General features: G+C 42.2%; 1 protein-coding gene across 1 annotated transcript in view; it reads right to left on the bottom strand.

Annotated features, from left to right (window-relative positions):
- Positions 1 to 12,109, bottom strand: part of LOC141547098 (microtubule-actin cross-linking factor 1, isoforms 6/7-like) — a 45,365-nt gene that overhangs the window by 15,360 nt on the left and 17,896 nt on the right. Inside the window, exons 15-17 of the mRNA XM_074275504.1 lie at positions 8,377 to 8,539; positions 753 to 907; positions 252 to 326 (exon numbers count right to left, since the gene is read on the bottom strand). Of these exons, the coding sequence (XP_074131605.1) occupies positions 252 to 326; positions 753 to 907; positions 8,377 to 8,539 (393 nt within the window). The remainder of the gene's footprint in view (positions 1 to 251; positions 327 to 752; positions 908 to 8,376; positions 8,540 to 12,109) is intronic.

Here is a 12,109-nt window from a genome sequence, read left to right on the forward strand (position 1 = left end):
AGATGATGTCATCCCAGGCCGAGACAAAACAGTCCCGCATTGGGGAGAGGGTGGAAGGAAGGTCACTGAGATGGTTAATGAGAGGAAGGCAAAGGGGCAGGAGCAGAGAAGGCCCCAGCAGATACAGGGAAAGAGAGAGGCAAGGGTAGTGCTATAGAGAAGGCCAGGTGTGGATCAGAAAGAGAAACAGTCATGGTTGTGGGTGTTGGAGCTGAGGGCTTGGTCCTGTGTGGGGATAATGGAGCACTCACTCGGTAGCGGTTGGCACTGATCTGTTCCACCTGGAAGCGCCGGGCACATTGACACTGAGACACTTGCCGCCTTACCTGAACCAGAGAGAGGAATGATCTGGTGGAATGACCTGGACCCTCGGGCTTTATTCTTCCAAAAAGCAGCCTCCAGCTTAACCCCTTCCTGAAGTTGGAAGAGAACTCAGAGGCCATCTAATTCAATTTACAAATGAGGAAATGGAGGTAAATCACCTTACCAAATATCGCCCAGGTAGTGAGCATTAAAGGCAGTATTTGAACCCAGAGGACTTCTATTCAGAGCAGTGCTCTTTCTACTGAATTCCTCTGCCTTCCAATTCCCCCTCCTTTCTCATGCTCCCCCACCTCTCAGAGTTCCCTCAGGTATGTCTCCTCCATGATCCTGAACGCCTGATCCCCAGAACACTTCCTTATCCGTCCCTCCAACCCTGTCACCTCAGCTCCCTACCATCGCATCAGCTCCAGGCCATATTCACCCAGTACCTCATCCTGGATGTGTTCTGCATCAGGACCCCGTCCACGAGGGTCTCGACTAGGGTGCAGTGCACTGACGAATTCCCCATAGTCAATAACTCCGTCTCCATTGGTGTCAAAGATACTGGCCACAGCATTCAGCTCCAGCAAACTAGTGGGGAAGCCTGGGATGGGCAGGAGGGACCGAAAGAGCAGAAATGAGGGACATGCTCTCCCACTAAAGAGCCAGGACAACTATACTATGGCTCCGAATTTGATACCCCCAATCCCCCAAGCTGATGTTAGGGGTCAAAGTGACCATTCCATTTGAGAAATCATGTCAGAGACTTAGAAGAAAGCCAGGAATCATGTGGTTATCCTTAATATTAAAAAGCAGATCTTAAGAGTTCAGAGACAGAAGAAGTAGTTCCTCAAAATATAAAATTATACCGGAGGAGAGGGGTCAATACAAGGACAGGAAAACCTCAAGAATGAAATTCTAAAGACAGAATGATTCAGATTAGGAAGAAAAGGGGCAGCTGCCTGCAGAGACATATGTGTTTACACAGGGGAGTGACCAAGCAATTTAGATTTTTTAAAGGCATGTCGAAACTAAGTTAGGTAATGAAAGATGAATTAAAAAGAGTGGTATAATCCTGACAGAACACTGTCAGATGCCCTAGAGCTCCTAATGAGTTAAGGCTTGTACTGAATGCCAGCACTAAGTTATTGGGGGGGGGGGGAGGAGAACAGTGAGATGGGACAAAGTTCCACTTCTTACATAGCCTGACTATGTGACCATGGACAACTCATTTCAATTCTCAGTTCCCCCCAGGCAACTCTCTAAGATTGGAAGCTGAGGTTTCAGAGGCTGAGCCACAAGAGTGACCCACAACTTCCCTTTACCAATTGTAATCACAGGTCTAGTGCAAATGGGGGCAAGAGAAAAAAATCAAAGAAGGGATAAGACTGATGCTTGTGGGGCAAGGGGATGGTGCTAAAACAGTGGGAGAACAGTAACAGATAACAAGGGGAAAAACAAAACAAAACAAAGCATGGCATCTTCTTCCCCCAATAAGAAAAATGATTTTGTTTTACCTTTCCTAGTACAAAAATCATCAGATCATTATATGCTTATAGAATTAATTATATAACTTATGATTAATCTTATAATCCACATGATCCCATGGTTTTTGTACTAAGAAGGGTTGGGAAAAAATGGTTAACAGGAAACTGAAACCTGAGATAACCAAAGTGATGTTAAGAGAGGAATCTCTCTACCCTCAGTGAGTTTAAATTAGCAGACCCAGAAGAACCACACCCTCCCTTACTGAAAGAACCAGTGGGTGTGACTGCCAAGCCCCCTTCAATCATCTTTGACAAATGAGGTAAATGGGAGAGGTGCTGCAGGCCTGGAGATGGTCAAATGTCAATCCCAATTTTTCTAAAAACAGAAGCAGAGAGATCCTGCAAACTAAAGACTTGGCAAGCTCTGCTGAGATTTTGGGGGATATTCTAGAATGTCTTATAGAATTATCTCTGTGACTCTGGACAAATCACTTAATCCCAACTGGCTCCAAAACAAAACAAAACAAAAAAAGAATTCTTTCTGGAAATATCCAAGACTAAGAGCCATTCTGGGTTTGAGGAAACATGATACTGGACTGGGCTCTTTCCTTTATTGCCGCTCAGGTCAATGTAGGCAGTTAGGTGGGATGGTAGATAAGATTACTGGACCTGGAGTGAGGAAGAGCTGAGTTCAAATTCAGCCCCAGACAATTGTGAATAATGTAACTCCGAACAAGTCATTTAACCTCTCTGCCTCAGTTTCCTCATTTGTACAATGAGGATATCGATAGTACCTACCTCTCAAACTATAAAGGTAAAATGAGAATATTTGTGAAGCACTCTATAAACCTTAAAGCACTACAAAAATGCTAGCCACTATTATTACCTGACAAAGTGTCCCGTCACAGCCTTATGGAAAAGATGAAGATTATGTGGGATAGATGCAGTGTGTCTGTTGTTGCCCTTCAATTCTAACTCTTTGTGACCCCGTTGGGGTTTTCTTGGCAAAGACAGGAGTGGTTTGCCATTTCTTTCTCCAGTTCACTTTTACAGATGTTATAGGGTTAAAGTGCCTTGTGCAGGGCACACAGCTAGGAAGTATCTGAGGCTACATTTGAACTCAGGTTATCCTGATTCCAGACCCAACATTCACCACTGAGCCACCAGCTGCCTTCAAGTATGCCTGAAGGGATTTAGAACTGTTAAAATGGTTGGATTCATGGAAAAGGGGGAGTGGAAAGAAATGCCCAAGTAATCTCTTCATAGCTCTCTGCTATTCAACATTTTTTCCGATGAACTATCCTTGAAGCTGCAAATGTCAACAAAACGAGAATGTGCTTGTCACATTTGCAGATCATGTGAAACTTAGAAGGATGGTTAACATATAGGATGACAGGCTTGGATTCAAAGAGATCTTGATGGGCTACAGCCATGGGTTGAGTCTACTAAGATGAAGCTTGCTAGGTCTAAACTTAAGGTTAAAACAAATAAATAATATCAGCTAATTTCCTAAGTCCAAGGTAGGGGAGATGGGTACAGATAAAAATTCTTGTTAAAAAAAACAACAACAAAAAACTACCTGAAGGTATTTGTCAAATTATAATAATAAAAATAACAACAACATCTAAAGGTTTTAGGGGACTGAAAACTTCCTAAGAGTGAATAGAGTAATATAGAAACTTAAAAAGCCAATGAAATCTTAAATTGCTTTGAAAGGCACTGGAGAGTGGTATAATAGATATAGTCAGGAAGATCTGAATTCTAATCCTGCTTAAAATATGTGACCCTAGGTAAGGTACTTCTTCCAGCCTCAGTTTCCTTCTTCTGTAAAATAAGAGTGATAATAGTATCTACTTGTGAAGGTCAAATGAGATGAATGCTTTGCTAAACTTAAGGATCTATTTGACAGCTAATTAATAATTATGATAATAATATAGTAATAATAATAAATACTGTAGTACTATTTATATTGCTGATCATTGGACTGGTCAGACCATCGCTAAACTTCTGTTTTTAGTTCTGGTCACCACATTTCAGGAAGGTTGTGGCTAAACTGGAAAATACTCATAAGAATCAAGGATGTTTATTTTGAAGAAGAGAAGACTTAGAGGAGACATGATCATTGTTTTCAGTATTAGAAGGGATACCACCAGAAGAGAGATTAGATTTGGCCCAGGAAGGCAAAGCTAATATCGGAGAGAGGCAAATTTTTTTTGTTCTTGGTGTGGGGGGGAAATGTCTCCAATGAAAACTGTCACAAAGTTGAATGAAGGAGAGAATGAGTGAATTTCCACCCCGAAGGTCTTTGAGCTTAGACCAGGAGACCACTCATTGGGAATGCCATGGATAGGATTGCTGTTTGGGTAGGGAGTGGCTTAAGTGACCTCAGAGGTCCCTCCTTACTCTGTAACTCTGTGGTTCCAGGATTTGGTAATGAGTTGTGACACTACCAGGCAACCAACATGGAGACACTCACCAGGGAAAACCAGGCATTTTGAACATTGAAGGCTAGGAAACTCTGAGTCAGAGGGAGGAGGTGGCTTGGGGCCATGTGGGCTAGAGGATCCTGTATTGTATGGCAATCAAAAGAAAAGACCCACCCTTTTCTCACAGTGGGTGGGAAATTTCAGAATTATTTTTGAAGAGTCAAGTATCTTTTCAAGTATAGTAAAAACAAAAGCTCACACTCTGTCTCCGCCCCTCAGCCCATTTGCCATAACCTGGTGGGCCACATAAACGTCCTTAGAGGGTCGCATATGGCCCATGGGCTGTAGTTTGAGAACCTTATAAGCATTTGATTCTAGAAGAGTCTTGGAGAAAACAGTGATTGAGGAATAAGTCCTCTAGGAATAACAAGGAAAGAGGTTGAAGTCTCTGGGTTCAGAGTTTGCCCATCATCTTAGCTCTGTTGATCATTTGAGAATCCGAGTTGTCTCCCAGTTAGGAAACTGGTAAAAGAACAAAAGTCAAATAAATGGTTTGTGAAGGGATTGAGAGCCTAGCAGTTACTAAGACTTTATGGTACCATGTGAGAACAAACCCCTAAGTGATCCTAGATTGGAGATAGAAGATCTGACTGAGTGCAAATCCCACTTTAGGTGTTTGCTAGCTGAGCAAGTTACCTGACTTGTTTGCTTCAATTTCTTCATCTGGAAAAATAAAGGATTGGAGTATTTGGCCTCCGAGATGTTCCTGTTCTAAACCTATGATGGAGAGACTTAGAATTTATGACCCTAAAGATTAAAGACATTAAACAAGGGAAGCAGCACTCTTAGCAAGTGACTGAGATGAGAGATGAACCCCCAGGTGAGAGAATGAAGGAACACATGGGAAGATAAGCAGATTCAGGTCAGGGTTTCTTGACTACTCCTGCCTTGCCAGCAGTTGCAAAAGGGAAGAGGCTATGACTAGATGGCTGGATGGTCATGCACAAATTCTTTTATTTCAGCCAGCCTCTGAGGAAAGTAGGTGCTTGGGGGTTGCCTCTCTTGTGCCTTTTCCATTGCTCGGTCTTGGGAAGGTTCTGCTGAACCCTGTTTTGGTGCTGGAGCCTGTTGTGGCTGCTGAGGGAAGCAGACTCTAGCCAAGAGCTTCAGAGGTGCCCAGATTCTTCTTGAGTCTTGGGTGTCAGAGGATGCTTTCCTAAGCTAGGACCTGCCAAGGTCACAGGATGGCCACTGCAGCCTGCCTGAGCCTTGCTCCTTGGAGATTTTCCCCTTGGAGACCTTCCATAAGTACTGAAAATAAGAGGAGCCAGTGCCCTTAGATTAGAACATTTCTGCCATTCATTGGGACTGCAAGGTGACACCTTTAACTGATGGGGATATTCTTTTTGTTCTGCTGCTATGGTGCAATGTAATTAATGTAAGGCATCAAGCCACCTTGGGAAGGGATAGGAGGGACCTTGGAAGCCTGGAATCCCAAAACCTCAGAGTATTAGAGCTGGGAAAGACCAGCAGGGTTATAAAAAAGAGCAAGGTGGAGAACTCACCCTGCCCCTCAGAGGAGATCAGGAAACTACAGGGTACCCTGGAGAGTCTAGATGGAGAGAATGGAGGAGAAACTGGACAAGTTTGAGGAAGGGGTGATAGCCTCTGCTGGACCACAGGCATGGTAGAGAAGAGGCACTTGGTGGCTGGTACTGCATCATTCTCCGGAAGCAGAGGGCCTGGCAATTATGGAGATAAGAACTCTGAAACAGCACAGATGGTGCTATAATGGAAGCTGAAGGCCACAATGTTGATGATGATAATGGGAAATTCACAGTGCACACTACCTTTTAGCAGGCAGAGAGTTGAGCTAAGCTTTAGAGACTGTATGTGGACATGGTGGCAAAAATGATGGATATGGACTGGGGTTTATCCCCTGAATTCCTGTCCTGACTGGAGCAGTACCATGATGCCCTTCAGCAGCATTGGGCTGTTTTAAGGGGATAGGTAATTCAATCTGCCTGTGTTGTCCACTGCCTCAGGGCATTGCTGACTATCCCACTGAGCCAGAGCCACATTTTGACCCCAGATTCTCAGCCAGACCAAAATGCGAGCCTGTAACTGCTCCCCTGTATCCATGTATCATCTTGGGCTGCCTGTCCACATACATCCTGGCTGACCCTAGTGATTTCAAGTCACTGTAGTCAGATAAACTATGTGTTAGGGCTCTAACAGAAATGGCAAACCTGATTACTCTGTCAATGTTTCTTTGATAGATTATAGAATGGAAGGAATGTCATAGAGTTGAAGGAAGGCAAATATCTCCAAAAAAGGGAAGAAAACCAAGTCTGAAAACTAAAGAGCAAAGAGCATACCTGCGATTTCTGGCAAAATTCTGGAATGTGTCATGAAGAGGTAGTTAAAGTTGATTACAAAGAGCTAGTATGACTTCATCAAGAACAAGTTATGTCAGACTTGGAGAGAATTAGTAGACTTGAAGATCAGGGGAATGCTACAGATTTATCTAGACTTTTGCAAAGCCTTTGACAAAGTCTCTCCTATGATTCTCATGGAAAAGAGAGAGAGATGGACTAGATATTACAATTAAATTTTAGGATTCAGAACTGGTAGAATGGCAATTCCAAAGAGAAGTCATGATTGCTTTGATATCATCTGGAAAGGACGTCTCTCCTAGTGTCTCAGGGACCTGTGCTTAGCCCTGTGATCACTGATATCTTAATCAATGATTCATATAGAGATAAAAATAACAAGTATTTAAGTTTTCAGATAACTCAAAGCTAAGAGGATTCCCAAATATAATAGAATCAGAATTCAAAAAGAACTTGACACTATTTTTGGCCAAATTTTGTAAGCTAAAACATAATAAAGATAAATGTAAAGGATCACACTTAGATTTAAAAAATCAACTTCAAAATATAAAATGAGAAAGGGATGGCTAGATAAGGGTTTGAAAATAGATCTAGGGATTTAGTGGATTGTAACTCAATATAAGTCAACAAGGTGATAAGAAGTCTAAAATGATAATGGGTTCTTGGGCAGCATCAAGAAAGGTAGAGCATCCAGGACTAAGGAGATAATAGTCCTGCTGGATTTTTAAGCCTACATGTGGGATGCTGTGTTCACACGACTAGAGATCTGGACTATACTATAGTATATAGAATGGAAGGGCCCTCAGAAGTCAGATAATCCAATCCCATCATTTTATAGATGATGAAAGAGATTCTCAAAGAGGTTAAGAGACATAGCTAGTAAGTGGCACAAGAAGAACATTGAAAAACTGGAAAGTATTCAAAGGAGGGGAGTTAGGATAGCAAAGGCCACTCTGGCCAGGAGATCATGCCATGTAAGGATCAGTTACATAAACTAGGGATAGTTGGTCTGCTCAAGAGAAGCTGTAGGGGCAGGGAGCGGAGAAGGATGCAAAGGTGGAGAAATTAGCTTGGCCCTAGAGGGAAAAACTCGGCAGCAATGGGTGGGGTAATGGGAAAGGAAAAAGCACATTTAGATCTAATGTCAAGAACAATTTCTTAAGAATTAGAGCTATTCATATATTTTAACATGTTTGACATAAATTAAATTGCTTGCCATCTAGGGGAGGGGGTGGGGGGAAGGAGGAGAGAATCTGAAACATAAGGCTATGCAAGGGTCAATGTTGTCAAATTATCCATGCATTTGTTTTGAAAATAAAAATAAAAATAAAATAAAAAACTTTATAAAAAAAGAAGAAAATATTTTCCCTCATTTCCTCTATAGCTTTAAATGTCTTCTTAAGCTATAAAAATATTTATAATTACAGAGGAAATTAACATTAAAGTTTTTTTTAAAGCAAAAAAAGAATTAGAGCTATTTCAAAGCAGGATGGGCTGCCTTTGGAAACACTGAGCTCCCTCCTCACTAGAAATCTTCAAGCAGAGGATGAATAGTCACTTGGTGGTTGGGTCCCATAGTTGAGCAAGGTCAGGGGTGGGGAGAAATTCTAGTAAAGGCTTACTCTTGACTTATTAAGGCAAGTAAGAAGATATAACAAAGTTGCCTGGTCTTTCTCTCTCCTACATCTTCCTACCATCCTCCTTCTGCCTTGGCCATGCCCATCACACCCACACCTCCAACTCCCACTCCCTGAAGGTTCTGCTCACTGGAGGCAAGGACACTGTCAATGAACTCTTGGTGGGTGATTCGTCCATCCTGGTCACGGTCAATGGCACGGAACACATCCAGAAGGCGAGACTTCCTATGGCTGATCCACTGCAAATATCGTTTCCGCCATCCACCAAAATCAAAGTGTGCAAAAGCTGCTTGCTAGGAAAAGGGAGGGAGCCATCAGTGTAACTCTCTAAACAATGGGATGGTGATCTTCTCCATGCTCCCCATCCACCCCATCCCCCACAATATCCAGACCCAAGTCCCTGAGTTGCCAAAACATGAATATATTCAGCATGAAAAATCTACACCAATGCTCTCAAATCCCATGTTCCAGCATTTCATGCCATGATTAGAACTCCAAGTCCCAGCAAGCATTGGTCAGGGCCATCCCCTGTGATTATGTATAACACTAACATTTCCTGGGAATTGAAGGTCCTGTACTTTGAAACTGACAGCTTCCACTCATTTCCATGCATCCCTTTCTCTCTTCTTCACACATTGCTCTGCCTTAGACTGCCTCCCTCCTCCTTTCTATCTATACCGGCTGTCCTGGTTCCCATCTCTCCAATTCAGCATTTCACCCCCCTTTCTGGAGTACTCGGATCACTTCTCAGTCAAGTTTTGACAGTAAGGAATCTCTGATAAAACCCTTGGCTCTCAAGGCTGGTCATATATCCACTGTGCCAAAGAGGTTCTAGAGTTCAAGGTGATCTTAGAAGAATCTACAAAATTCAGGAAGAATCTTAAGTTGGAAAACTAGGGAAGAGGTAAGAAAGCCCATCTATAGAAGGATAAGGGAAGGAGAAAAAAGGGGTTTCCAAAGAGAGAGGAAAGAGTAAGGATTATCATGTTCATCCCAACCTAGTGGACAGACAGCTCCCTTACAGAAGTGGCCAATAGAGAGAGAAAAGACAATGACCATAAGAGATGATGAAAATAAGCCATCCATGAGTGAGCCAGAGCTGGATTAGCCAGAATGCTCCAGGAGACCCAAGGCTGGTAATAATGTGTTAGCCAGTGTCTACAGGGATGCATGTGTAATGGTAAACAGGATGGTTTAGAGAGTATAAAATGTCCCATAAATTTGGCCAGATTAATGAATAGTGATGAATAGGGAAATAATGGAAGCCATAGGGCTTGAGATTGAGGGTGAGATTGGCCAGAATGGTGAGTGGCAGGAAATCAGATAGTCATGGGCACCAAAATCAAGGAAGTTCAGTGGGATAGATGAGTAGGCCAAGGGAACTGTGAAAAAAGTTGCTTATGGGGGATTGAGTTGTTTTTTCCTTAAAAAACCAGCTGATTTAACTGACTGGCATGAGCTAAGCAAACTTCAGAGCCAAGATACTGGGGGAGGTTTGCCCAGGATAATGACAGAAGTGAGCCTCAGTGTGCCATGAGGATGTTCAACCAGAACAATAAGTGACAGTGAGATAAATGGTACTAGGATCCAAGAGTCTAAGAGAAGTTTTGGCTGGGAGAGAGGCCCACTGATTGAGAATGAGAAAGATTTCCCCAAAGTGTCATTCTCAATGGAAGGAAGCAGCAGGTCCCACCTCGGCTTGAAGCCCAGCAATCTGGAAATCAGCAGGTTTAGGGGCTTAAGCTCCCAAAGCTCTGTCCTCAGGTGGAGAGCAACTGTTTGGGGCAGCAACATGTCCCCTCAGGACACAAGGAGAAGGGTGTCTTTGGGAGAACTTTGAGACACACTGAGACAAGCTCCCTGCTGAGAGACAAGTTCCCATGATAAATAAGCTGAGTCTGGAGGATTCTAGATTGGAACCATCACTTAGGAAGTTTAAGTTCTTCCCAGTCTGAGAGTGGGGAGTTTTTTTTTTCCTTAATCTTCATGTCCAATGATCTTCCCATGATATAATTTTTGAATCCTTATATTCTACTTTCCAAGGTAGAGAAACTCTAGAAAAATATTCTTATGGCCTAGAAGGAACAAAGGGAGAAAGGAAAAAGAAAGAGAGATTGAATGTCAATTGCAATGAGGCCCAAATATGGTGGAAGGGTCAGTGGAAGGAGGGGAAAGGGAATTAAGGATGACAGGTGGCTGAGTCTGAGGAGCCAGGAGTCTCAGGGAGAAAAGTAGTTCAGTGCTTTGAGCTAGATCTTAGTCATCAAAAGAGACTTAGACAGTCATGAAAGGGAAGCCTTAGGGCCAAAGAACTGGAATCTCTTGGAAGCATTCAGATCAGCACGATACAAATTGGAACTTTTCCCTCTCAGAAGAAGATAGAGAGTGAGTTCCCAATTACTAGAGGTCTTCAAACAGAGCTTAGATAATTATTTCTTGAAAATGCTGAGGAGGTGATTTCCAGTAAATACATATTAGAGTAGAAACTCTCTGAGACTCTTCTAATTCTTAAAATTCTGGATTCTTATAATCCTCAACCCCCAAAACAGAGTTGGGGGTAGGAGGGGATGATGCTCTGCCTCTGAGGGAGAGTTAGCTAGGAGTCAAGAATGAATAGAGAGATGAACTTGGAGACAAAAAGATCTGAGTTCATGATGCAAAGTGAGATGGGCAGAACCAGGAAAACGTATACAGTAACAGTAACATTGTGTAAAGATCAACTATGAATGATTCAGCTCTTCTCAGTAACATTGTGATCCAGGACAATTACAAAGGATGATGGAAAATGCTATCCACACAAAGATAGAGAACTGATGGACTCTGCAGATCAAAGCATACTTTTTTCACTCACTTTTTTTCATTTTTTTCTCTTTTGGTCTGTTTTTTCTTTCATAACTATGATTAATATGGAAATATGTAATTATTTAAGTAAATTATTTAATTTATTTTAATTTTATAAAATTATTTAATAATTTGTAAAATAGAGACAATAATAAAACCAACCAAGGATTTTTGTGTATGTATCAAACTAAATAATATATGTAAAGTACATTGCAAACCTTAGAGTCGTTGTTGTTATTGTTATTTCAACTCTAAACAAGAGAGATCCACTCCAAGAAATAGAGCAGAGGAGTAGAGAAAACAGAATAGAGTGAGGTTGGGAGATACACAAATTAGGAGCCAAGGATGCAAGACCTAGCTCCTCAAACTGACCCAGCCACACAAGAGGCACTTTGGCAGCTGGTTGTAGGCAAAGACATTCAGAGAGGATCTTGAAGAAGAAAAGAGAACAGAAAAAAGGAAGTATTGATGATTTCTTAAGCCCAAAGTCTCTGGATTACTTCTGCTCTGCCAATGAGGTGAAAGCTAGAGATGGAATTCAAACAGAGAAAAGCTCAAATAGATGTTGTGCTTCCAAGTTGGTGATGAGATCTAGATAAGGGGTACCTGAATGAAATTAGGTTTAATTGAGGTCTAGTGGCAGGTTTGGGGTACAGGAAGTCAAATGAAGCTCCCCTGTAACCCCTTTTGATTCGGCACAAGGATACAGAGTTAAATGAGGTTTAATGGCAGCAAGAGAGTCCCCTGTAAAGGAATTTACAGGCCTGAAAACCTAGATTGATAAAAGAGATTTATTATAGGGTTTGGAAGTAAGGTTAAAGTCTGGTTAGTAAAAGGTGTTAGGTACAGAGAGAAGAACACCAGAGGTTCCGTGGACAGAGAGTCTATGATGAAAAACATGGTGCTAGCATGTTTCGACCCTCTGCAAAGAGATGATTCCAGCTTGGCTCTTTTATAAGGAGAGATTTGACTAAAGGGGCCTATGGGTGGAGTCCCAGGTTGGTTCCTTGCTGGGTTTCATC

This window comes from Sminthopsis crassicaudata, chromosome 1 (assembly GCF_048593235.1).
Source record: "Sminthopsis crassicaudata isolate SCR6 chromosome 1, ASM4859323v1, whole genome shotgun sequence".
NCBI classification, from domain to species: domain Eukaryota; kingdom Metazoa; phylum Chordata; class Mammalia; order Dasyuromorphia; family Dasyuridae; genus Sminthopsis; species Sminthopsis crassicaudata.